The sequence below is a fragment of the Drosophila ficusphila genome, unplaced genomic scaffold (assembly GCF_018152265.1).
Source record: "Drosophila ficusphila isolate 14025-0441.05 unplaced genomic scaffold, ASM1815226v1 contig_412, whole genome shotgun sequence".
Taxonomy (NCBI): Eukaryota; Metazoa; Arthropoda; class Insecta; order Diptera; family Drosophilidae; genus Drosophila; species Drosophila ficusphila.
This window is the reverse complement of record NW_025064326.1, coordinates 2,729,816-2,757,510: the sequence shown is the minus strand read 5'-3', so window position 1 is coordinate 2,757,510 and position 27,695 is coordinate 2,729,816. Positions and strand designations below refer to the sequence as shown.

Here is a 27,695-nt window from a genome sequence, read left to right as displayed (position 1 = left end):
ACCATATCCCCCAGCTGGTTGGGCACTGCAAACATTCGATTTCCCGCCGGAGCGAAGTGCAATTGCAAATCTACATTGTAAATTTGCGAGTGATTCCGACTGACTCCTCTTGCGGGGATTACCATTTACCATTCACCATTTAAAGGCAATGACTTGTGGCGAGCAGGCTTTATTTTAAGACAAAGTTTTGAGCCCAATTTAAGGCAGGCGTAAAATTCTCCGGGCGCTTTTCCGACATTTATGGCTCATTTAGCCTGCTCTGCGTGTAAAGGGGAAAAGTTTGTGGTCATGAAAAATTCAAGTTTATATTTGGCATTCACTCAATCTCTTTCGTTTTCATTATCTTGAGAAGCATTCGTTTTCTGCGAGGTTCACCACTGAACCCTGAGGTCGTTCTCCATCTGAAAAAATCTCTCCCACAGAACCTTGTAATCGATATCTCCCCGACTCAGGTTCCTTTTGCAACTCTCCAGCTCCGAGTCCTTGAAGGTATACAATATCGGCAGGATGTGGGATATGGCCAGCTTGGCGGTTCCCCGACTGGTGGCCGCCATCACGAACACAAAGCCCGTGGGAAAGATGACGAGCTTGACCTGAGTTCCCGCCATGATGTAACTCAAATACGGCAGGTTGAAGGGATCGTATTCTGAGATCTGGGGATATTGCGAGTGCAGCTGCTGCAAGTTCACACTGAAGTGTACACTGAAACTGGCGTTAATCACGTTGTACTTCATCCGGCGAAGACGAGGATTGTAGCCCATGTCCCTCAGTTCGCGCAGCATGTTGATCATACCTTTTCGGGCAGAATCGCGGCTATATCCCTGGCAATATATGTTGCCATTGGGATAGATCTTCAGATTGCTCACCGGGTTTATGCGTTTGACAAGCACACACAACTGCCTTTCCGGATCGTACGCGGAATTATTCATAAGAAGCTGAAGGTCCAAGAGATCGAACTTGCATGAAGTGATGCCAGTGCAATAAAAGGGTCTACAAAGCAAGCGTGGTTATTCACCATTATAATATTAGAATATGGAATAGAAAAACCCTACTCACGTGTATAATATATTCAGATAGCGCTCGATGTCCCCCAGTTTGGATACGTCCTGGTATATCTCCAGTATTTCTTCCTTTGTCGGCGTTCTTGGAGCAGAAATGCCCAAGGATTTCATCTGACCCTCATCCATTTTCGAATCTGTGGTCTGCATCTTTGACATTCTGGCATTCAATTCAGTTAGAGTTTGGGCCCAAGTCAGCGCTTCCACATCTCCGAATAAAGTTTCCTGTACCCTCAATTCCTTTGACAGTTTTGGTTTCTTCGGAATCAGCACAGGAATAGGTTTGAACCGCTTGTTGAAACAGTTCCTGTTGGACGAATTAAATTAATATTAATACATAGAAAATTAATGACTTTTCAGTGACTTACTTTGACCAATCCATTTTAGTTCGATTCAATGACGAAGCTTTTAAGTGACTTAAAACGTGATTGACCCTTAGAGTGACCAGATTAACAAAAGAATGGTGCTGCCACTTTGATAAAAAGCTGAAAATGCAACTCTGATCGCCATTGGAGGCGCACTTTTGAGTTATTAACTTTATGAATCGAAAGATTAGCTCTTGCTTAAATGAATTCGAAACCGTTAATGATGTTTTAGTAAAACAGCTTTAAAATCTTTGTTGAAATTTGACTTTTGCACAAATAATTATTTGTCAATCTATTTGCGCTCGACTAAATTCCAGAACAAACCCATTAGCCGACTGATTAAATTAAAATAACGCATTTCATTGCATCAAATCCTAACAAACGCAGGCAAACAATCAGAAATATCATTCAAATTCAAATCGCAGAAGCTGCATAATTGAAACCCATTGAAGTCCATTAATAACTTTATGCAGCAGTGCAAGTCAAACACACAGACACTGCGATAAAATCAAACAGCCCAACCAACACGTACTCATATTTCTCAGTCGGGAAAAGGCGGGAAAAGAAGGGTGGAAAAGTGGGCGGGCCGGGCCGGGTGATTCGGGCGGTGGGCTGAAGGACTTGACGTTAGCTCATCAAACCCGAAAAACCACTTTGCTCAACTCTTTTCAAAGTGCATACATCATCAACGCTAAGCCAAAACAAAAAAGCAATGCAAAGGGAGCGAAATGAACGATGAACGGGTGGTGCAAGTGGTGCAAGTGGTGGGTGGCTTGCAAATGGTGGGTGCTGCTGTAGAAGGAGACTGGAGGTTGGAGTTTGGAGATTGGGGGTTGGCGGTACTGGGAGCGCTGAAAACTTTTGTGCAATGTTGATTTTTCCGCAAGAGTCGTTTTTTGCCAGCACCAGACGGACGTACGGACAAACGGACGGACAAGCGAACGGACGGACGGATGGAGACGGTCTACGGGGTCCACGGTCGATGATGGTCTACGGTCTGGAGTCTACGGTTTAAGCCGAACGGAATAGAACGGAAGCCATGCCGCAGGCACTTTATAAAACCCGCAGCTCAGCAAAAGTCTTTCAATAATAATAATATTGGGGCGCAAGAGGGACAACAAAGGCAAATGGGTGAAAGTGCCCGGCTTAAAACTCTCCCACAAGCACATATCCTCGGGTCATAGGTGAAAACAAAGCGGTACAACAAAAACAAACACAAATTATAGATTATGTGCAACTAAGCTTTATTGCAGTCATAATTCTTAGATAAAAAATTAAACGAATGGGGTTTTAAATTCGGCTATTAGTAAATTAAGTGGAAGTAGACAAACTATCTCTCAGTTATAAATAATTTGGCAATTAATAAATACTGTGTATTTTGCCAATTGCCAATTACACATTTGTGGCTTGCCAAGAGCTATGGAACAATAAATTGAACTCGAAACTCATAATTTGCCAAAGAGGTTGTGATATATTCTGGTTTAAATTATTGAATTTTCTTTAAGATCCAAAAATTGATTAAATGCATTACCAAGAATAGAGTTAAGTTTGTTCACTACATTGATGACATTTAAGCTGAATTTACTACCCTTTGGCTTGGTGACAGGTTCTTCGACAGCGAGTCCATTAAAAATCAAATGGCAAATCGTGTAAATCACAGCCTTGACTTCGCCCCATACCCTTGTCCTCTGGTGACCCGTGACCTCTTGACGGGAATGGGAAACTGGCAATGGAAAGCGGAGAAGTCAAGGGAGGCAGAGGGTGAGGGGGAGGGGCATTTCTACCGGGAAATGGGGTTTTGGGAGTGATTTCGCTGTTGGCGCTCCTGCTGCTGCTGCTGCTGCTGCCGTTGATGATGATGATGACAAACAAAACAATGGAATCAAAGCGGTTAATGGCTTTTGTGTGTAAAATGAATGAATGCGGCAACGTTTCCTGCTTTCATTTGCAGCGTCATTTGCTCTGGTAGCCGACCCCGCCCCCCTTCCCCCGCCTCCTTGGCCATCAAGTGCGGGGTGAGAGGTCATCGGCTACAGCAGTTTTAGTAACATGTTTGTTTGTGTATGCTGTGAGTGCACTCCTAAAAAATTAAAGAACACAAAATATTTACAGACCCAAATGTTACTTGTTTATATCACATTGGTTTTAGTTTTCAAGATACCAACTAGCAGACTTTTCAAGTAAATTAAATATTATTTTCTAATATACAATTTTGCCTAGCAAAACTGCAATTATTTTTTCCAGTGCACACACATCCGCATAGGTAAAAGCTGTTACAAGCGCTAATCGATAAAGGGGAGAGAATTCTTTGCCGGATGGGGAATGGGGGAACCGAAAGGGGGAAGCTGCATGCAACTGACATCACCGGCAGTGCAACTCCACTTTCATTATTGGTTTTTTGTTACATCCCTGCCACATGCCACAAGGATATGCCCTCGAAGCCTGGCAAGATTTCTCCCGTCCAGCTCTTTCAACAACCGATAATTAAATCGAACAAAGGCTCAGATTTGACATTCCCTTGCAGTTCCGCTCGTTTATCAAATGGCGAATGCTTCTCCGCCCTCCATTTCCCTGATTTTCTTAAAGGCTCGAGTGGTTTTCTTCTTGCAATTAATAGACATAAACAAAGGGATAAGCCGACTTCGTGGTATTAAATTTCCAGAGGGGCTTAAAAATCATATGCCATTTTAAAAGTTACAAATGCAATCAATAAGATAGTTCAAACCAGAATTTAAATGCAACGGGGATTATGTAACTAACGGAGATATTAAAATTCATTACTTAGGTTCAGCTGAAGAATAAGAAATCTCAGCCAAATTGCTAAATTTATTTGTGTAACTTATTAGAGAAATCCCAGCGTAGCCTGCTCTTAAAAGTGATTATCCCGCTTCTGAGTATTTTGTGAGCTCTCGAAAAGGCGGCTCGTAGTCATGGCGAAATAATATTTGCATTATTTGCCTGCCTGTTTTTTTGGGCAAACGCAACTCGAAGTGGGGGGAAAATCGGGAGCAATCCATTTCGCGGACAGGCAGCTAATTAGGCGATCAAGGACCGCCGGGGGCTGTCCGCCACGCCCCCCAAGCCATGAGCGCCATTAAAGGGGGTGGAAAATCAATAGCTCTATTATTTGGCAGAATGTCGACGGCCGAAACGAGGCGACTCAACTCAAGTCAGCGCCTGAAAGCGACTCGACTCCATTCGATGTGTTGATTGACAGCCTAATTGAGGTTTCTTGACTTCTTCAATCGGCGGGGGTAGGCCAATGACCGGTTTCTGTTCTGTTTGTGCTAATAATAATATTGTTGTTTTAATATCGGGGCAGCTGGGGGAAGAACAACACCAACAGCTTGTTTAGTTAGTCATTAGGCCGGGGGTTAGGACAAAGGACCCACACTCCGACCCGCAACACATTAAATATTTGCCGAAACTCGCACTTGATGGCCATTGTGTTGGGACTTCCGTTTTAATTTTTTATTGATTCAACTGTTTAATGTCAATTGCTGTGCAAATAGCAATCAAACGCTTGGCTTACGCAATTAAGAAGCAAATATCCCCATCCGCAGGCACTTCCCCTTCCTAATTAGCATTTACATTGCGTGCAACATACTGCAAGACATAAAATTAACGCCACATCGAAGTGTCCTGTTCCGTCCTTCGTTTCCGCCCCATTGAATTGATTCGCAGCCTTTAATTTGAATTTTGGGCAAGCAACTCCACGGAAAGTACTCCTCGGATAGTCATTAAAAAGTCTGAGTGGCCAACAGAGCCCGGCTATTCACAACTTTTTGTTCTGGCCAACTTTCAAAGGGTTGATTGAACTCTTTATTCGACGAAAAAATAAAGCAGCTCTCCGCCGCCGAACAATACAGAAACCTGGTGAGAAAAGTTTGCAAACATTTATTCGTTGTTTGGTTCAATGTCCAATTGATGGGAGGTCTGAGAACGCCGCCTGACTTCCGTTTGTGCACTCAATTATGTGGCAAATCAATTCGAAAAAGTTTTCCCATTTTCTACGCAAATTTCAAGTAATTTCATAATACCCTAAGAAAGGATTTCTCAGGCAATAAACGTGTTTGGTTTAAAATCATCAGATTTAACCACTTTCCATTCGAATTCAAGCATTCGATTTATTCCTTAATAAAGTGCAGGCCCGCAAAGAGTTGGCCAAGAAAAACTATCAAGCCGGAATAATCTTCTACGGAAAACAGCTTTCGAGTGTTTTAAAATGATTTCGAGTGGCACATGAGTGCTGCTTCAAAGGAACATAAAAAATTTCAAGCCAGCGCGATATCCGTTTGTGCTCATTCAAATCGCATGCAAAAACTATCCAGGATACTTTTTGGCACTCACACAAGTGCAAACACCAAGGAGTCAAGGCTTGGAACTGTTCCAGATCTGCCGAAAGCCGGGTGCTTGCAAGGGGAAAGGACGAAGGACGAAAGGAAATCCAAGCCGAGAACGGAAGCGCATAGCGCTGAAATAAAGTGTTGCATACTGTTCGGGGCAACAATAATAAAATATTGCATATTTTGCGGCCAAGCAAAATCCAAGGCGAGCAATCCGTTTTATGGCACTTGGCTCGAGCATATTTACTTAATCCTTAAGCCTGCAACAATATTATTTATCGCACAGCCTTGGCACAGATTTGAATCGACTTGGGGTTTATATATTTATGAATTTAATAGAAATAATCTTAGAGGCTTTTTCGTAAATATGATACTTTGAAATCTTTTAGAGCCTCTAAAGTTAAGGTAGGGTATTCCAGTCGGTGTTGCCTTAGAGGTTTGTGCTCCCTGCTCCTTTCCTTAGTTCTTTATGCTCAGCTGGCTGCGACGTCGCCCTTTCCAACGGTCCTCTGTTTCCAATTTCAAAGTAAAACTTTAATGGCAACAAATGCTGCCCCGCCAGGACCAACGCCATTTTATATTTGATATTTTATTACGTTACATTTCCCTGGCTTATTACATTTTGGCTTTTAAGCTGTTGACACAACTTGATTTCCGTGCGACCGGGCTTTTCCGGCTGGCAGTGGAATGGTAAATGGGGAGTGGAAAATGGGGAAAAAGAGAGAGTGGCCTGGTCAGTTTCCGTACATCCGTACATCCGCCCACCCGTCCAACCGTCCACTTGCAACTCGTTTTGTTTCAGCTCGCCCCGTTCAGACAATTTCGCTCTGGGTTTTCACTTTTTGGAAGTTGGACGTCTGCCGGCTGACCCAGAAACAAAGTGTGTCTAATGGGTTTCTGTTATGTTTTTTGACATTTTGGGAATAATGTTTCCGCTTCCGGTTTAAGGTGCGCTGCGCCTGTGAACTCGCCTTCTCGTATTTGCTGCAATTTCCGTCTCTCTCTCCAGCTGGGCCAGAAATAAGGTCAGCTCTTAAGCTGGGGGGGGTGGAAAAAAGGGGGAGGGAAAAAAGCGGTAAGGAGAGTCAGCGGGAAAAAGTGAAAAGTCATGGAAATTTCCGCCCTTTGCAAATGCCGTTGCCTTTGCCATTCCCCGCACGAGATCAACATCAAAGATGTGCCATTCCGATACTGCCAGCTAATTTCAGCGCCGTAAACATGACAACCTAATTATTTTTTCCATTCCACCCACTCGGCACTCGGCACCGCAGACTGTGCAGCTGTGATTAATGGAGAAAGCAGCTCCACTGCGACATTTGCATACGAAATTGAAAATAAATATTTGCACTGATAAATAAAAAGAAAGAAAGCGAGCGACGGCACAGGGAGCGCTCGCTAATTGCACTTTGACTTCTCGAGCGCGTCCTTTCGCCATGTAAAAGCAGCGAAAGAGATTCGACTGAGAGATATCTTGCACTCGTTGCATGGTTGTAGAGAAATTAGTTTATATAACTGGGTGAGATAGTAATATAAGGAGTCTTTAAAATTAAAAGTAATTAGTTTGCTTGGCAGTTTGTTTGATTAACTGTGGAATAGGTAATCTCTGAAGCATTTAAATGCCTATCTGTACCATTTACATATTGCATATATATTCCTCTATATATTCCCTCCTGATATACCCTTATATATCTTTCGAATACCGCTCACTTTTTCGTAGATACAAGGACAGATGGCTCGCGTCTGGCGCAGGAAAATTAGCAAAGTAATTCACGACGCCAGCTGAGGAGCCTTTCGTCAGGACCTTGAGGCCTCTTCATGTCAGCAGACAGGACACGTCTGTAGGGTGCTCGATGTCCTCGCTTTGCGCGCTTTCCTCGCTTTCCCTCCTGCTTTCCCCGCTTGCTTTCCCTTTTCCCCGAGACTTTCCCGCTGCCTTCCGGCTGTCTTCGTCTTTGGCGCCATTTGATTAATATCTACTTGCCGCTCGACGTCCTGTGATTGTCTCGCTTTATTTTCGACAATCGAAATTAATTGGACTGCTTGAGGAGGTCCTGTCTGCGCTTTGTTCTCAACTTTCGTCCAACACCTGGCGGCGTCTGTCAGGGTTAACTTTGCCGCGGAATCTGAAAAAGGACCCACAAAGCCCGGGGCTTCGTCTGCAGGGACAACGAACGCAAAGCTCAAAATGCGAAAATCAATAAATTTAATTAAAGCGGTTATTTAAAGTATCGGGAGGGAATTGCGCGACTTAAGGGATGTCATTAGAGCCGACGACTGGGGAGCGGATATATGTTTAATTTGATTTAAATTATGCTTAAATTAAATCGATTAAATTGTTCCTTTGGGTGTTACGTTATGTACTCGGGTACGTAGATTTTTTAAATAAATGTTTGGACTGATATTGATAAAGGCAAGACCAAATATTTTAGGCATTTCAAATCATACTTCCAAAATAATGCGTATCATAAATTCATTTAAAGTCCCTTAGGGAAAACTGAAAATTATGTTCAAATATGCTTCGATAATTTAGCACAATTCTTCTGGGCTTACACTAAATATAGTACAAATATTAGCATCCATATTTTACTCTATTTGCTCCATTTCTATTTATGACACCACGCACAGGTTCCCAAAAATATTAACACAGATGAGTTTGCATAGATACTCGGCTATTTTAATCGAAAATCACTTTGGTATTTTTGGGGAAATCATTATATTTAAGAGGCATATTCCGGCAAACTATCGCTTTCGTCCTCGACATTGCCAATCAGTTGCATCCCCTGGGCCAGAGAGCCCATTATCCCCCCGGCAAATGATGGCCATTCATCGACCCTCCCGCCGATGTATGTATATATAAACATATTCCGTCTCTGTGTATTCATATATACTATTTGCGGGGGCGTCATTATCGTTATTAGAGCTCATTAGCAGCGTCATTGCGAGGGCACTTGTATGGGTTCTCCTCTTCCTTCAAAGGAGGTTTGATGTGTGTATGTGTGTGATGTGAATAGCTCAAACCATATAAGATTTGGGTATGGCAAAAAGCTGGGATTGAATGCGAGCTAATTTGGTTCTGGCAAATCGGGGTCTTGATTGAATGGAAAGCTATTATCATGCCCGGCCTATTTGGTAATCCAAGTAAATTCGATTCGCAGGGGCTACTTGGGATGTGGAAAAGGGATTACGGATTGTATAGCTTTCCCTGGCTTTAAATCCGCTTTTAATTAGCGTAAGACCTGATGAACACAACCGCAAATTGAACCTGGCGAAGATATGAACAAGAGTTTTGCCAAATCCGCTATCACCAACAGAAAAACCAAGGAAACCCGCCGCGAAGTTCTGATGGGAAATCACTGGGAGAAAAACAAAAGCTTCTTAAGTCAAAAACTCTTTAAAGGTTGGTTTCCTAATTTCTTTGTAAATTAGTCATCTTATAAATGCACTGATCCATTTGCAATTGATTTACCCCAGTGGAATGCAGTTCCCCTTTGTGGGAACCATTGTCATTTGCAAACGGTGCGAACTTAATTCCTGTTATCCGCTCGCCTTCCTTTACCTCAATCCATAGCTGAATCTGTGTCTGAATCTGAGTCCGAATCAGGATCAGAGTCGCAGTAGCCCTCTCCATCGCCATCGCCATCGGAATCAGAATCAGAATCGCAATCGCAGTGCACATACGTGGACCAAATGCCTGCCGGAAATCGTCTGCAGTGTGCGAGATAACAATTTTCGTGTCCTGGCCAACAGCCATGACTGTTCAGCAGCCGCTGGAGTTGGTCCGAAAGTCCACCCACCGAACAACCAACCAACCGACCCACCAACCACACTCATTACTCGTAATGGCGCTGATGGTGATGATGACAACAACGCCGCCACCAAAAACGGGAGAATGGAGAGTGGAGATGCGGATGGGGATGGGAATGGACGGGATAAGGAATCCGGGATGGAGGTATTACAATGGGAATGCCATTGCCGTATTCTGCATTTCAGAGCTTGTGTACCCGTGCTGCATGTTCCCGGTTTCGCTTGGCAGGACGATCCAGAATGTCCTCGTAACATTTAATTTCCGTCAACGCTCGTCGGAGATTGGGAAGGGGACAGAGGGGTGAATGGGGGGTTTGGAGGGGGGAAAGCGGTTTATAGATGGGCTCCACGTAGACACAACATGTCTGCGGCTAATATAAAGCGAAGAATGCCATGACAAACGAGTTGAGCCAGAACAGACACGCTGACCACAATGACATCTAGAGAGCCAGAGAGCCAGAGCTACAACAATGATGACGAGGACGATGATGGCGACATTTGTCCAGGCGAGGCTTTTCCATTCCAGTCCATATACCAGATACCATATACCATAGACCATTCCATTCAGGACATTTCGCTCCACTGCGGCCATAATCATTAGGCACGTGCGTCGGGTTTGTTTGCATGCAACAGTTTTGATTGCTGATTGTGCAGAGGTAGTCGGATAATTCGGGTGGTTCGATGGCCGAAAATGGTGGCTTTTCGGGGAAAGTGATTTCCAATAAGGGCAATTATTCCCTAATAATCTGGTATCACTCCCGCCCATCGAAATGTATTATTTCTGCTTTTTCCCCACACATCCAGGCATCATCAACAGAAACGAATAATCAATTTATGTTTGATTAAGTGCTTTGATATATTGTGGTACTAATTAAATAACTGCTCTTTAGAATTTAAGTACAGAGGTATTTAAAGAAAAACATTCCTTACATGAGCCTGAGAAATGCGAAGCAGTAAGCAACAAATTCTTGGGATTCTTGGCAAAATAATTAAAGCTCAAAATTCCCTTTTAAATGTGCTTACACAATTTCAAATGCCTTGCCACCCGCCTTACCTTGAATACGAGTATGCTAACAAAAAATTAAGTAATTAAATCGTGCTTAAGGCCATCAGCAACGGCAGCAGCAACAACAAAAACAACAGTACGGCAACAAGAGCAGGATAAAAAAGGAAAATATGTAAATGTTGTCATAACGAAAATGCCGCAGAGAATGGCCCATCTGGACGAGTCGAAGGACCTGCCTCCGTCAGGATTAAGTGCTTTGTTCTTGCCGTTGCTGCAGGAGGCTTCGAGAATGAATTTCAGCATATATTTTATGACACTCGACTTTTATATTTATATTCTGACTGTCTGACTGTCTGTCTGATCCTCTCTCTCACTCTCTCTCTTTTGCAGCATGCCGGTGCCGCTGTGCCACAAGGACTACGCAGGACTCGCCGGCTGCTCGGCACTCGCTTTCGTCCTGTACCTAAACACACTTAACGCTGGATTTGTCTACGATGACAGGTGAGAAAAATTTAACCGAATTAAAAATTCCATATGTCAGCAGGTTGACGAAGGTAAATGGTTTGCTTTTGGGTGTCCTGGGTCCTTTGGCCTTTCTACTCCATTTTTTGGGGATGGCCAGAAGCAACGTTTTGTCGCCAGAAAAACGCAGAAAAAAAGGCCGGCGAAAAATACAAAAGTTTATTATTAATTGTGCGCCAAGTGCCGCCATTTATTTGATAAAATCACCATCATAAATTGTCGGCCCGCCTAATTGTAAAACTTGAAGCAGACCAGTTGCTGGCTTATCGCTGGGGAATTGTTGATATATATGCGGCCGATCCAGTGCCATTGTCAGAGTCAGACGGCTATGGCTACAGCTATAGCTGTGGCGATGGAGCAAATTAAAAAACAAAATGTTGATTTATGCCCCCCGAGCTGGGACGACGTCTCCTTCGCTTCTCGCACTCACCTGGCCGCATTGAAATGCTGCAAACGCAAACGAAATTACCCATAAATATCAAAAGTCATGTACAATGGACAGGAATTTCCCCAGGGACTCGCCCAGCTCCTCCTCGTTTACCTCCCCCTGGCCTCCTCGATACAATGGTCTAGCTTTGCCTTCAGGATTCAGGAGTCAACCCGGCAAACAAGTGACTGCTGTTCTGCTCCAGGTTCAACTACAATACTACAATGCCGGCGAACAATTGTCCTGCAGGAGCCGGGGGGCCATCGAGTGGGCCGAGTGGCGAGTTATGCACTGAGTGCTCAGCTCGATGCCTTCGCTGTAGCTCGTTATTTTGTGCTGTCCAGAAAACAAGCGCAAAACTTACCGCCCCACTCACACACTAGCAGACACCCTTACACACACACTCGCAAACACACACACTCGAGCGAATAATAAACGCAACTTATGTAACTCAGCTTCCCCTTTTGGCCACACGAAAAGTTGTGTACGAGTTTATGTTTTTTGCTCGGGCGGAAGGTCCTGCGGTCACTTTCACGCAGTTGCCAACACCAGTTGAAGTTGGACTTTGGTCCTAGCAGAGAAAAAAATTATTGAGAGTCATAATAGAATATTTCTTAATATTTTATAAGACATTTTTTGTTACCCAAAGGCCTTTTAAATTGAAAACATAACATCCCCAAATAAATTTTTTCAAGTTTTTAAGCTTTCAAGTTTTTGCGGAACCTTTCAGACTTTAATCTCTGTGTAGTTCCACCTATCGACTGGTTGTTTCGCATGCTCGGCGGTCATCCCACAACATGGCCACTGTGACCACACGAGCACAAGTTATTATTGTCAAGCCCGGCCAGACAAAACATGATTTATTAAATGGCAGAATTCCCTTCAATTTGTTTCCTATCAACTGGAAAAAGAGCAATGGCTCGGCTTGCTGAGGGCAAGGAAAATGTTTTTGGCATTAGGAAAGCTCTGCTGTTGGCAATTGTTAAAGAGAGATATGAGATTTTAATAAGTAATGCTTGGGAACTTTTTGACAAAGTGTTCTGCTCAAGAAGTTTGCCAATAATTGAGCTAATGGGATGTAATTATGTGTGATCGGTGGCAGCTCTATAACTTAGAAACTTGTATAAAACGTATTTAAACTTTTTAAAGAGTGCTTTGCACCTTTGGGATCCCTGACTTTTTAATACCCCTCCGCGGGGTATTATAATTTTAGCCAGAAGTTTGCAAAGTAGTGAAGGAGACATCTCAGACCCCATAAATTAAATATATTCTTAATCAGTACCATACATCTGAACCGATCAAGCCATGTCGGATTTTTTTTTATTTCTCAATTGTTTTCAACATAGTGACCTAAAACTGGACATCCAGAATCCATATCTTTGTTAATTTTTATCAGATTTCAAAGTGGCATACCTCTTAACATTTTTAGCGCATCCGTGATAAAACTATATTCAAAAGTTTTTATTTTTAGATGGTCGAAATTTTGACTTCTGTCCATGTCAGATTTTTCTGAGTTTTCAATGGTTTTCATCGTAGTGACCCAAAACTAGACTTCCAGAACCTATAACCTTGTCAATTTTAATCTGATTCCAAAGTTACATACCTTTAAACCCTTCTGACGAATTTCCTTGTGAAATTAAATATGTATGAATTTAAATGTAGCATTAAAAAATGTATAGAAAAATCGTCATAGCTTCGATATTGTTTAGCCTTTATGTACTTTGCTCGACATTTTTGATGACTGTAAGGGTAAATTAGTTTCGGGGAGCCGAAGGTAGCTTCCTTTCTTGTTGTTTATCCGATTCACACCTTCAAGTTGATATATTTCCATTTTCCCCAAAAAACATCCCCAATCTGCAGTCTTACAATAATTTATGTGCCGTATTAAAAGGACAGCGACAACAGCAGCAGCTCCGGCAGTAAAAAATCAACAACAGCAGTGGCAACGTTACGTATACGTAATTTTGATGGCACACAACCACCGGACGCTAGGCGCACTTCACAAACGATGGGTGGATGAAGAGAGGTGTGTTTGCCACCGGAGTAACAGAATTTTGTGCTCTTTTTCTTGTAGTACCTATATAAAATCGAAAATTTTCACTTTACATAAGCACAACGGCTGCAACAAATACAAATGTTGTGGGTAGCCAGGAAAATGGGGAAAATGGGGAGGGGGGAGGTGAAACGGAGCGAGCCGGCTCGGAACGGAAGGCAAGAATGGTGTCCACATTCGGTGCTGATGCTATGATATATTGTCTTCAACAAAAGCCAACCACAGTCCTGTTTGGCTGTCCGGGCTTTTGTGTGTGGGTAATATGAGTTTCACAGTGGACTGGGAAGCTTGAGCACTTTGGCGTTGAAAATTCAAATTATTGTCAGCAAAGATTATTTTGAAAAATATTTTGTCACTCACTGATATTGTAAATAAATCGGATTATTATTTGAAAGCAGTGTAAGGAATATTGCTATTTATTTTTGGTTGTATCACAATACAATACAAATTACAAATAAGCAAGTAAATAGAAAGTTAGATACATTCAGATACATATGTATCACTTGAATTAGATTATGTGAGAATATAAATTTATTAATATTAAAAACTAATTTAACCCATGAGTTTCACTGTGCATCGCATGTGTGTTGTGGCTTGTTCCTATTCGATTGCCTGAGACTCTGTTCCTGCTCCTCTTCGTCCACCTCCTTCATCTCCACCTCCCTCTTTGTCCACCTCCTACGCCTCCCCCTCCCCTCCTTTTCAGGATCCTGATCCTGTTCCTGGCCTCCTGCTCGAGTTGAGAGTGAAAAGCGAACGATAACGGCAGCAACATGCCGCACTTGTAAGCTGCTTGAAGCCTGCCATTGTTGTTGTTGCTCCTTCCCACCGCCCACTTACCGCCCCCTTTTTCTCCCTCCCCCCTCCCCTCTCCTCCTGTTGCCTGCTATGCCGCTGACAAAGTGCCCCCGCTGCTGCTGCTGCTGTTGTTGTTGTTGTTGTTGGTTGTGGTGCCCCTGCTGTCGGTGGGTGTTGATGTTTTGGTTGTTGGCCCTGCGATTGCTATTCATTTACTAGTTACGATGATAAAGCACAAAAAAAGGGAACTGCGGAAATTCTGCTGATGACGATAATGTTGACGCTGACTTCGAGGTGACTTCGCCGATGTTCGGTGGGTCGGGAATTAAGCCCTCACTCCCACTTCCATTCCGTACTCCCACCCACACCCGTAATGCCCGCAAGTCGAGGACTTTGTGTGTGCATCCGCCTCGAGGTATGCAATGAAATTTCTTTTCAATATTTGAACGTTACCTTGGCATCGGCTGGCTTGCAAATGAGGCGTAGAACAATTTTCGGTTCGTTTATGTGACGTGGGAAGCTGGTAGACGCTTGAGGCCCCGAAATAGAACAGGCATTACCCAGCATTTAGCCGCAAGGCACATCCGCAATACAGCAACAGCCACAAGTTTAGGAACCGCATAAGAAAAATAATAAATATTATCATTAATTGAATGTGCTATCAAAACAAATTGAAATACATAATATTTAAAATACATTTTTAAATTCTTTTTAATTAAATTGAAAATAAGTTGGCTTTGGATGTCAAGTTCATAAATATATTAAATATTTTATTTTTTAAATATTTATATTTAAAATAATTTTAGGTAATAACAAACACATACCATCTTTTTTAACCCCCACTGTGCGTTTGCCATGCGAGTCCTTCCCAACTTAGCAGCTCCTTCATCTGCGCTCTGTGCTTTTGCTTTGTGCTCTTCCGATAAGAATTTGTTTGCTCTCAAGGACATTTTTGTGGCTGCTTTGGCCCGAACTAAAAGGGATCGGCTTGGGGGCGGGGCTTCGGAATGCCAATTGAAATTGAAGTGCAGATGAGTGGGCTCCCACACCCGCAAACCACTCACAGAAAAAGGCACCAGCGACGCAGGTCCTTGCCAATAACTCTGCTTTATAGTTTGGCACGTCTCCCCGGCGAATTCGTAAACCCAATTTGTGGCGCCACCCACCTTTCCTGCAGCGCCACATCCTTTTTATTACCATATTCCGGCATTGAAAGAGCTGCACACACACACACACGCACCACACACACGTGCAATAAACCCTGCCACAATTCATATTTCCGGTCACCCGTTCCACGGCTTTCAAATTCGAATGATAAATAAAATATTAAATTGAAAACCGAATTTTTATTCAAAATGCTTTCTAACTTATGTGTTTGCACATGACTTTTCTTTGGACCTTTCCCCCTACAGTTGCCTTCAGGCTTCGGCTTCGTTTGCACAACCTTTGAACTTTGTGCACCCCAAAAGACCCTAAAACTACAGCCCGAGGCAGAAAAAGCCAAAATAAATATCTCTGCACACAACTTGATTATTTAACAAGCTGCAACTTAATTTCCAATTCAAGTTTAGACGCTATTCCTTTACAGAAATGTTATTAAAAGAATTTTAAGAGCAGTCTTAAATGTTTCTGTAATCAAATTAAAATTGTGTAATTAATAGTACTACAAGCTACATATTTTAAATAAATATCTAGTACTTTTTTCTTTGCTAACAACCAGTAATTAATAAACAAATATATTAACAGAGAGCCATTTGTTTCCCCCTTGAGTTATTCGAGTAATGAAATCAGGTGACATTGATAGATATATCGATGCAATATTGTTAGGGGCCAAAATGACCTGAAAACTTTGCCCAAAGCCCTGCGCAAAGTTGGAAAGTTAATTAATGGCATTTACTGGGGACATCTAAAAACTAATTATGCATAAAATGGCCAAGGTATTATTGCAAGCCCTCTATAAATATCCACAAACGGCGGCAACAACGCCGATAACAAACTAACCCTGATTATATGGCCACCTGACCCGGAGCCACTGTGCCGGCCAAATCGATTAGGACAACAAGGAGCGCTACAACGGCGAGCCAATTACCAAGGACGAGGGACGAAGGACGCAGGACCCCTCCCACACACACAGTGACAGCGTTCGTGTTGGTACACAGATATGGGTGTATGAGTGTATCGCACTGTGCTGTTTTACAACAAAGGCACAAAATACGCCAACAAATCGGCAATTAATCAAGCCGCAAGTGCGCAGAAGGGGGAACGAGGGGGCGGCAGCTGAAAAGAGGCGGGGCTGGCGGGTCAACTGTCGCTTGGCACTTTAACAATATTTATGCCGAGTGCAAAAACAAAAGGACAATAAAAATAGGCAGGCATGAACTCGATTGTGCTAGATGAAACAGAATATTCAATGCCCTTTCTTAAAGCATAAGTTATAATACAATATAAACTAACTAGAATGCGAAATAATAAGGTTCAGTATCAAAATGATATCTTTTACTCATCATTTGATATTTTAGCAGAACATTTTAATATTTACCCTTTTAAAACGAAGCTCCTTTCATAGTCAATGTACCCTACCCCAAACTTACTACCAATCTAAGTAAAAGCAAAATAAATAGGACAAGAGGCGCAGGCACAAGTGGTCCCATAGAATCCACAGCTCTCCAATTTCGTGTTGCAGGAAAGTCGAGAAGAAAGGAGTCAAGTTGAGGAGAAGCGGCCACTTTGGGTAACTGCAAAAAGGAGGAGTGAGCAGTGGGAAGATAGAGAAGGTCCTGCCTGAACAATTAATCATTTTAATTAATTGGACAGGTGTGCCACAGGTTGTCGTCGCCCGTTCTCAACTTCAACTCGTTGGTAATGTGAGCCGAGGACAACGACACACTTAGAACCATAAAATCAACATTAAATATATGGCTTGTTTTTACAAAACCAAAATTACGCCTGAGTTATAATTAACCAATCTCAAGGAATATAATTAGAAAAAGCTTATATTATTGTTAAGGAATAATTTCCAGAACCCAATTACTTTTATCTCTGTGCATCATCGTACATTTTTGTGATTTTTCCTTGCAGACGCGCCATCTTGGCGAACGGCGACGTGACAGGACTTCGTCCGCTGGCTCATCTCCTGCGGAACGACTTCTGGGGCACTCCTCTGCAGGACAGCGGATCCCACGGCTCCTGGCGACCGCTGTGCGTGCTCAGCTTCCGGCTGAACTTCCTGGCGGGCGGACTGACACCCGCGGGCTATCACCTGGTCAACGTGCTGCTCCACTGCGTGGCCACGTGGCTGGTCTTCCTGGTGGGACGCACCCTGCTCCCCTCGCGAATCGGAGTCCTGGCCGCCGGCGCCCTCTTCGCCGCCCATCCCGCCCACTCGGAGGCGGTGGCCGGACTGGTGGGCAGGGCCGATTTGGCTGCCTGCATCTGCTACCTGCTCTCCTACCTCTCCTATCGACGGCACATGCTGAATCGGGAGTGGGGTTCCCTGGTCCTCACCATTATCCTCGCGCTGGCTGCTCTTCTCTGCAAGGAGACCGCCATCACGGCGCTCCTTTTGTGCGGACTCTGCGATGTCCTCTTCGCTGTCAACAGGGAAAGTAGTGATAAGGTGAGATTTAATTTAAATACATATATAATAAATACTCAATAGCTAATATTTATCTGCATTATTATCCTTAACTATTTGTTCCTAATAAATCAATACTTGTTTTAATCTTTAGCACCGCTTCCGATCGCTCTCCATTCTGACCATAACCCTATTGAGTGCCGCCTACTGTCGATTAAGCCTGCTGCCACGCCCCTCTACCGCCTTTTCGGCGGCCGACAATCCAGCGGCCCATGAAACCTGCTTTTGGACACGGACACTCACTTTTTTGTACCTGCCAGTGGCCAACTTTCGCCTGCTTTTGTGGCCACAGGAGCTGAGTTTCGACTGGGGAATGGAGGCTATTCCGCGGATCCGGACACTTTGGGATCCCCGAAATATCCTGAGTGTTGGTTTCTACGGATCCCTGTTTACCGTGCTGTGGAGGAGATCCGGACTAAGTCGATCTACCGCGTCGATGGACTTTGCGGAAGTGGCGCACATTTCGCTGCCGCTTTTAAGGAGATTGGGCGGCAACAGCTGCCACAATTGGCTGGGACTCACCTGCGAGTGCCACCACCAGCTGGCCGCTCCCAGCCATCGTTCTGCGCCAGCCACCTGCTCGAAAAGCTCCTTCTGGCCGGGATCCTTCATGGGTGTCGCCTTCATTGTGTTGCCCTTTCTGCCCGCCAGCAATCTGCTCTTCTACGTGGGATTGGTTATGGCCGAAAGGGTGCTCTATCTGCCGAGTGTGGGCTATTGTCTGCTCTTCGGACTCGGTTTCGGCCATCTCTGGCAGAGGGTCAATAGCTGCAGGCGCTCCAAGATGATGCTTCTCTGCGCCCTGGGGCTGCTCCTCGGAGTCCACGGACTTCGCACCTTTCGACGCAACTTGGACTGGCGCGATGAGGAGCAGCTATTCCGAAGTGCCATTAGGGTTAATCCACCAAAAGGTGAGTGTAGTTTATACTGCTCCATCTTTATTTCTTTCCTGTAAACAGCTACGTTTTATCAGCCACGGAGTTTGGCCTACAGGTCGTATGATTAATATTTATTGGTTTTCTTTCAGTAGATTCATGAGACAATATTTATTTGCTATGAGTTGCTATTATATATATATTATAGATGTTAAGAATACTTATTTTTAATATTCCTGATACTATCATATATTTTTATATGACCTTATGGATTGTATGTGCATGTTAGTTATTCCAACTTTGTATTTTCTTCTATTTTCCAGCTCTGGCCAACCTGGGAAGCGTTTTGAGCGCCCAAGGCAGATACGAGGAGGCCGAATTGGCCCTGAGGACGGCCCTTGGACACCGGCCCTCCATGGCGGATGCTCACTTTAATCTGTGAGTAAACGGAGGCGACCATGTGGTGGCCCCCGAAAACCCTTTGCAATTCGAAGCGGAGCTCGCGCAACACGAAGCCTGAACACACAAAATGATGTCAGTTTTTGCCCGCGCGGCCCTTTCAAAATTCAAAAGCTCAAAGTGAATGGCAGTCGCGACCTTGGGCATTGGGTGGTGCAGTGGTTGGGTGGGTAGTGGGTGGCTTGCTCTCAGTTCCAAATGGCAGATGCCTCTGTAGTCGCTGCTCTGTTGCCTCTTCCGTTTGCCGGCAAAAACGTTCGGACAACATCTGAGAAAAAAGCGACAAAAAGAGGGGAAGTGGGCGTTTGGGTGGCTTGGATGGGTGGTTCGGTGGGTGGTTAAGACTGTCCAGATGCATCGCGCATACAAATCAACTCGGTCAGAAACTTTAGCTCCGGCGCAGGGGGCACATGTTTTGCATCTTTTGGATGGCAATTTGCATGCACTCGGCAGCCATCAACAGCAAATAGCTGCTGGTTTCCATTTTTTCCCCGCTCCACCGCCCACGGCCACGCCCCCTTCTATCCCTTCTATTGTACTCCTTTTGTACCTTTGTGGGGGCAACGGCAGCGGAACCTTTGAAACAATACGAGCGAAATGAATGCGAGAACCATTGCGCAGCCTAATCCCCTGCAGATATGCTGTTAATTAGGCCAAAACTGAATGGGTTTTCGAGTGGGCCTCAGATTCTTCGAGATAGCCGGGATTACTGGCCAGTTGCTAAGTACACATGGAGTTCTAATTTGCAAGGGGGCTCGTGCTCCACACAAATGGGAACCGAGGAAGTTCAGAGTGGCTAGCCGTAATATTCGCAAACATTAGAACTAGAATTTCTAGGGAAGAGCAAAGGGTTTTCAGAGCACAAACAACGGCTTAGCCTTCGTTCGTAAATCCTTAAAACTCACAATAAAGCAATGCAGACTCAGAAGTCCCTAAGCATCCCAGTTTATATCCAGATTTATGTAATCTATTTTGTCTGCGATCCGTTCCCCATAAAGTCGCACACGTACATCACGCATCAGCTGCGAAATTGCATTCTTCGGCATTCTGCAACTATTTCGCTGTCTAACGCAATAAATAAACAGAAGCCCCGACATACTATACATAGAAAATGTCCTAGACAAGCAAATCAACAATAACATACGAGTATCTGCGATTGTTATGGGAATCAGAATGAAAAACAGTAACAACAAAGGGGAAATTGGCATTTCTGCTTACAAGCTGCACTTGATGCAACAATATGAGAAAATAAAACTGCTGACGCATGACGTCGGCATCCTGCTTATCCCCCCGCTTTTCCCAGCCGCTTTTCCCGCTTCTCCCTCTCCATCCAGCGATTTCCCGGGGCCAATGACACTGCTCCTTTGGACACACATCGCATAGCAGGCACACTCGCAGCCAGCTTCGGATGGTCGTAGAGCAATTTACTCGTTGCATCGACGCTAACGGCGACCGCCAACTGAGAACGCTGGGCGCAGACTTTCCCATCCCGGAAAATGGCCCAGTGTCCCCGGGGATTTGGGTAGCAGTTTGCCTGTAGGAGAGCACGAAAAACCCAGGGCAGTTACTATGCATTACGAGAGAAGCGCAAACATGCCAACGCTTAACGAATAGCACTCGACGCCCCTTGGAAAGGCACCCTGGGTGGAAAAGTGGAAAAGCGGAAAAGCGGAAATGCCTGTCCAAAAAACGGGAGCTAATGGAGAACTCAATTAATTTCGCAATCAATGAGGAGAGAACTATGACAACCAATCTAGTTGACAGAGATTCTGCGTACATAAATATGGATGGGATAACAAAAGCATTTTCTACTTATTTTGTTCAACATTCCTCTCAAATAAACACATTTTATTATCATTCGATATTGAATATATATCAATAATATAGTAAGATAACTTTTAAAGCTTTACATATTTACGTAGCTTGCTGTCTGAGAAAAAAACTTAATATTTATTCCATTTTTGAATCAATTCACTAAGGATTAGAAAAATTATAGTTTACATAAATAGTTATCTTTGGTGAAATATTTTGAAAAATATTCTTTTTAAACCACTGTTGATTTGCCGTGCTGACTGCAGCACTCCCTTTGAATATGCAGGACGTCATTTCCACTGCCGGCCGCTCCTCTAGCAACCCATAGTCGCCCCAAATCGCCGCATGTCCTTGCAGGGACTCGCTGGCAGCGTTGCTCATACGCCCAGTTGTCACTATTGTTGCTGCTTTCGCTCGTTGCTGCTACTGCCACTGCTGCCGTCGCCTTGCCGCTTGTTGTTGATTATTGTGTTTGACATAATAGGCTTTACGCTCCAAAAAAGGAGAGCAAAAGACGCACCGAATAAATCCTTTCGCTTTGCTTCCTTGGCAAATTGTAGGTAAATCCCCCTTCGCTCGCTTGCCAAGTCATTTTTCCAGCTTCCCGCTGGGGAGACGAAAAAAAAAAAGCTCTCCGAGGAGCAGCCCAATACAAATAATTGCTGAGAACTCCCGGGAGCTACGGACAATGGCAGCAGCTGGGGAAACGGAACGGAATCTTCCACCTCATCCGTGAATGGCGTAATCGTTCTACGCCGAATTGCCTTCGTTTCTCCGGAAAAGTAAAGGCTAAAACTATGGAAAACCGGGAAACTGGCAGGGGAAAAGCGTCGCTGCAGTGGGGCATTTAACCCCGTGAGTGTATTAAGCGCTCTGTTTCCATGGAAGCCCAATATGCTGTAATTCCGTTTTCCTCATTTAAATAAATACTCGGCCAGAGCGTTTTGTTTTACTCGTTACTCTGCGATGAAAAAGCCTCTTTAAACTGCTTATTTGTGCGGCTGTGTTTATATATGAGCGGATTATCGGCTTATGGGAGACTGTTACATTAATGCTCGTATTGACGATTATTTTTTACAAGAATTTTCGTGGTCTCTTTTTGCATTTCTAATAATAAGTGACTGTGGCTTAAAAAAATATTGAAAAATGTTATATTTGTTGCTCAACGAAACGTGAAAAATACATGTACTGCTAATGGAAAAGAAAATACGAAAAATTCTTCTTTAAAATCCAACAGATTATTTAAAAAGCTTTAAACTTAAATCGGAACCATTAACATTATTTTTAATAAATACAAATTCTAAAAACATGATAGGTTGTCCAACAATCATTAGATAATGTCAAAGTATCCCGGCCTTTCTTGATCGCATTTATTAACCAGACTTTTCTCCATTTACTTAGCCACTCTAATTGGGTAACAAGTCCCTGGGGCAAAATATACAGCCGCGCCGCAATATCTTTCATAATCCTCGGGAAAGTCGCTTGTAAAAACCGAGAGAAAGCCAAGAAAGGAGCTGAAAGAAAATACAACTGTTGACGGCTTAGATAAAATTTCAAATAATGTCAATGACATAAAAGCAAAGCGCGAACTTCATAACTGCTAGGGCTTCGCTCGCCTGCAGGTTATTAACTTGGCTCAAAACGATACACGAGCCGCTGGGAAAATGGGTGGTTGAATGGCGAATGGAGAATGGAGAATGGCTCCGGATCCGAACCCGGATCCCTAGCCGTTGGCACATTGGCCTCTGACCAAGTCCAAAGTGGCGGGAAGCCCAGGCGGAGATTTCATTTTAGTGCTCTGAAAGTTTAAAACGCTTTTCCCACCCACTTTCACCCACTTTGGCAGCCCAAGTTGCCTTTGCAGCTTATCGAAAAGTTGTCTGATTGAATTTTTGCCCTGTCCACTTGCAGAATGCAACGGAGGCAGCCTCTTTTCCATGGCCTCCGACTTAGTTACACTATGCAAAAATCGGAATCAGATGGAGTTTGGAATACTCAAATAATTTTATATGGTACCCTTAAAATAATTAAATAAAGTAAAAGACTATTATAAGCATGCAATTAGTATTGTAAACTCTTTTACATTATTTGTATTATTTATAATTAGTTCTGTATGTAAATAAGTGCCTTAATTTTCCCGTAGTGCACAGTTGCTAATCTAAAAGTCAGAGGAGGAGATTGAAACATTTACATTATGAAAGCTTTAAGAGTTTGCCAAGCTGTGAAATTTTGATGGCTACGTGGGGAGCCAGAGCCTTCCGTTTTCTAATCGAAAATCAATGGCAGGTGCCCTTCGACCCCTGAGTTAACCCCCCAATTCACCAATCTAGCAATCTAGCAATCCCCCAACCACCCTTTAAGCCAAAATTGGAGCTCCGGGGTGCCAGTGCGTCGCGGATAAGCAGCTGTTTGTACATTATTTACTCGTAAGCCATCAATAGCCGGGATATCTCTAGCCGGCACCTTGCGCCCTGCGGCAACGGATCCCCAGAACCCAGAGCCCAGATCCCGCCACGTGCCGCCTGCCGGAACATAAAGCATCCATCTATCCGTCCTGCAGCAGTAGCAGCAGCAGCAGGTCCTGTTGCTCCTTGCCACTGCCACTGCCACAGCCGCTCCTTGCTGCGCCAGTCAACTGTCAGGGATTTGCTGTGCCGTGTGTTTGTTGCTGTGCCTGGCGAGGCTGCTCTGATTTTTAGCTGCAAAATGCCACAGCAAAGGATAAGTTGAGTGCTGGCTGATGGCTAGTGGGTGGTGGGTGGTAGATGGTGGGTGCTTAGTGGTGGGTGGATGGCGGGAAGTCAAAGTAACAGGCAGCCAAACACCAAAACCAAAAAATCACTGAGCTGTATAATTCGATTTCTCGTTTTCACTCTTTCTGCTCGTTTTATTTTCGTTCTGTTGCTGTTTGCTTACCTGCACAAAGAAAAAGGGAAAAAATACTATAGGGTGGAACAACCGAATAAATAGAGAACAACATGGTTTGTTTTTCTTTTGGCCCGACTGGAATATAGTATAAAATAGAATACTCAATATTCAGTTGAGCAAATCCATGCGTTGTTCGGTTGCAATTCGCATGCATTCACTTGGCTCCTTTTTCGGTTGTTTTCCACTCTTTTTTCTCGGTTTTCCTTCTTTTTTTTTTTTGGTTGTTGGGTTGCACCCCCAAATGCAGCATACAAATTCGGTACTGGGGGATACGATTCGGGAGTGAAATTGTGGGCAACGAGGGATTTTCAACATGGAACGTCGAATGGCTGCTCATTCGAAAATAAAATTTAAACAAATTCAGCTCTGCATGCGGCGGCATATGCGAGTGTTTATTGAAAAGTTTACACACTACACACACCCTCTCCAGAGTCCAGTGTCTGTTGGAAAAGCTAATCGGTGAATCCGAGGGGTCCGGTATGCAAATTGTTGAGTAAAATAGGGTTTAGGGTTTAGCTTGTGGAAAAATGTTTATATATTAAAAGTCATCTCAGGGGAGCAATATTTATAGGCCTCTTGTTTCTTTTTGGGATTATTTTTTGGAAAGGTAAATAAGTGAATAATATAAATATCAATAAATGCGGAAAGTCTAAAAATACTTTTTCTGAGCAGCAATGCAAATATTTGCCGATACACTTTGAATTTATAATGATTACACAAATCCCTGTTCCAGATTTTACATTCTCAAACATATAAATATACTTTTTTTTATTTTAAAGATATATTTGATATACTTAAAGATATAAGCAGCCTGTTGTCAAAAGCCAGACTCTTCACAATCCGCCCTCTTGTTGGTTTTATAGCCTTGTCGCTACTCAACACAAATTTCAGAGCGCGCAGTTTTGTTTGAATTATTTTGTTGTTTTGTTGCCGCTGCAGATGTGGCTGGTTTGCAGGAGCAATCTGGGCTGGGGTTTATTTTGCACCGCTCCGTATCGTATCGTTACATTCCTCCGGAATCAAAACGCTGCCTTTATTTAGAATCACTTACCCATGCATACGATCCGGGGAAACTTTCTGTTTCTGTTTACATTGGGGGCCTCAGACATCCGGGCTTGAATGGATAACTACCATGCGACGACTGACAAACGTATGCATATATGCAGAATATTTGCTTGACAAGCGGCTGTACATTTATTTAACTGCCTTAAAGAGCTGCCCGTTGATTAAATGAATCCGGCGAGAGTCAGCTTGAAGGTCAGCAAACTCCAATTAACCAGTGGAAACCGCAGCAAAGCAAACTGAAAGTTAATTTACTCCCAACTCCTTTAGAGGCTGCAGTCCGGTTCTTAAGTAACTTCGCTTTCTTGGTTTTTTTATGCTTTTCTCTTGCATATTTTTTAAACAATTTTTTCCTCCAATTCCTCCCACTGAGTAAAGGGCAAAAAACTATGAAAGTTGCTGCCAAAAGTGCAATTCCTCAGATATTCAAGTGCGTTCTTGGGTGGCAAGGAAAATCTTAAATAAGAGAAGAGAACTTTAACATTTCTTCGCAGTTAAAGTTAGTTATAAGAAGAATAAATATTTAATGTTACCTGCATAATATTATTTAAAATTATTTAGTCTAATTTAATATGTATAATAATTTTTTAATATTTTTTTAGGGGCGTGGTTCACCAGAAGCAGCTCAACTTTAGTTCGGCAGTTCCAAGCTTTCGCAGGGCCATCGAACTGCGTCCCCAACTTTCGGTGGCGTACTTGAATCTGGGCATCTCCCTGATCTCCCTGGGCGACCATCGGCGAGAAGCCATCTCGGTGCTGCGGACAGGAGCTCGTCTGGAGGGCAACGGGGTTCGGGACCGAGGAGCCCACGAGGAGGCACGCTGCACCTGCTACCTGCAACTGAGTGTCCTTCTCCGCGCCGAAGGAAGACTTCAGGAGGCTGCATCCTCGCTGAGGGAATCCCTAAAAGCTCTGGCTTTGCTGCCTCAGAAGCAGAGGGCCGTGCTGCACCTGCGTCTCGGGGAAATCCTCGCGGAGCTGCAGGATTGGGATGAGGCTGAGCATCAGCAGAGATTGGCCCTGCAACTTCAGCCGGAAAAGGGAGCGGCCTACGTCACCTATGGCCAAACTCTGGCCAGAAATGTAAGTTGAGGATATCCAATTGTGATTAGGTAATAATATTCTATTGAACCCGCAGGGAAGTCGACTTGCTGAAGCAGAATCTTGGTTCAAAAGGGCCCTGCAGCTGGCTCCTTTGGAGGCCAGTTCTCATCACCATTATGGTAAGATAAAAAATAGTTAATATTTTTCTGTTACTATTTGGCATAAATATGCAATAATAAAATATGAATATTTAGGGAAATTCCTAAAATTATAATAATAATAAAATAATGTATTCTATATCTGTTTACTAATAATTAGTTAACCATTTATACTATTCCAGCTGACTTCCTGGAGCAGCAGGAGCGCCATCAGGAGGCTCTTAGTCTTCGTTTACGAGCTGCCGCCTTGGCACCCAACGATTACACCCTGCAATCCTGTGTGGCGGATGCACTGCGTCTGCTGAATCGCCTGGCAGAAGCGGAGTTGTGGTACCGAAAGGCTGTTACCCTGCAACCAATGGCTGCCCATGCCCATGCCAATCTGGGAGCCATCCTGCAGATGCGAGGACTCCGAAAGGATGCAGTGGAGTGCTATCAAAGGGCCTTGGAACTGCAGCCAGGACACGCCATCAGCAGGGCGAATCTGGCCAAGATGAATCTGCACAAGGATACCAATGAATAATGGTGAAAAGAATATATAGCTGTTGGAATCGTAGGCTTAAATAAATTGTAGATAGAAGAGAGCGCTATACAAATGATTGACATATATTTTTAATAATAAATAATGAAGAATATTAAAACAAGTTTATTGATTTTTGCATTCTTACTTACATGTTTATCAAATTACACACCAGATTCCCTAATATTTCGAACTAAATGCAGCATTTCAAAGTGCATTCCTCTCGACCACAATTAGTTAAGCCAGCATTATGTGAAAATGCCAATCTGTTGCCGGGGCAAATTCCTGAAAGCCAAACCCCCGCGGCAAATTATTTCCATATCAAGTGGCTGTGGGTTTCATCTGGGGAAACCGAGCCAGGTGACGGGGCCAAAACGCAGACAAAAGCCTGGCGAAACCAAAGAACTTGGGCGAATCGAAAACAGGGGCGCAGACAAAGTCAAAGGTCTCCGAGTGAAAACCTGTGGGTGGTTGGGTGGTTGAGTGGGTGAGTCAGTCAGACAGACAGACGACAAAGTGATAATATCAAGTGGCTCGGGCCAAAAGGAAAACCACAGAAACCAAAAAGGGGAGAAGGGGGTGAAAGGGGCTTCGGAGGCTGGGGGCTTCATGCGAGAAATAGTGCTTACTAAGCATTAAATTATAATTAAATTTTAAACAATGAAACTGAGTTGAGGAGCAGCGGGCCCCGAAAAAGCTCTTAATCACAAACATGCGCCGCCACTTCAAAGGTGAGTCCTCTCGTCATATCAATGTGGAAAACGCAGAACGGAAAACACAGAACGGAAAAGCGGAATGGAATTGGCCAGACCCAGACTTTCCGG

At 43.8% G+C, this 27,695-nt stretch overlaps 2 protein-coding genes across 3 annotated transcripts in view; one reads left to right on the top strand and one right to left on the bottom strand.

Annotated features, from left to right (window-relative positions):
• LOC108092507 (protein O-mannosyl-transferase TMTC1) overlaps positions 1-26,995 on the top strand; it is a 45,090-nt gene extending 18,095 nt beyond the window's left edge. For both annotated transcript variants that reach the window (XM_017192126.1, XM_017192125.1), the window contains 7 exons: positions 10,970-11,080; positions 17,458-17,995; positions 18,108-18,924; positions 19,212-19,326; positions 25,752-26,232; positions 26,288-26,372; positions 26,534-26,995. In XM_017192126.1, coding sequence (XP_017047615.1) covers positions 10,971-11,080; positions 17,458-17,995; positions 18,108-18,924; positions 19,212-19,326; positions 25,752-26,232; positions 26,288-26,372; positions 26,534-26,874 — 2,487 coding nt within the window. In that variant the 5' untranslated portion in view covers position 10,970 and the 3' untranslated portion in view covers positions 26,875-26,995. The remainder of the gene's footprint in view (positions 1-10,969; positions 11,081-17,457; positions 17,996-18,107; positions 18,925-19,211; positions 19,327-25,751; positions 26,233-26,287; positions 26,373-26,533) is intronic.
• LOC108092509 (TATA-box-binding protein) lies at positions 169-1,592 on the bottom strand. Its single transcript, XM_017192127.1, has 3 exons — positions 1,427-1,592; positions 1,057-1,365; positions 169-990 (listed from the first exon to the last, which is right to left on the bottom strand). Exons 1-3 carry the CDS (start codon positions 1,438-1,440, stop codon positions 372-374), a joined length of 942 nt encoding a protein of 313 aa, XP_017047616.1. The 5' UTR covers positions 1,441-1,592; the 3' UTR covers positions 169-371.
• Positions 26,996-27,695: the final 700 nt, after the last annotated feature.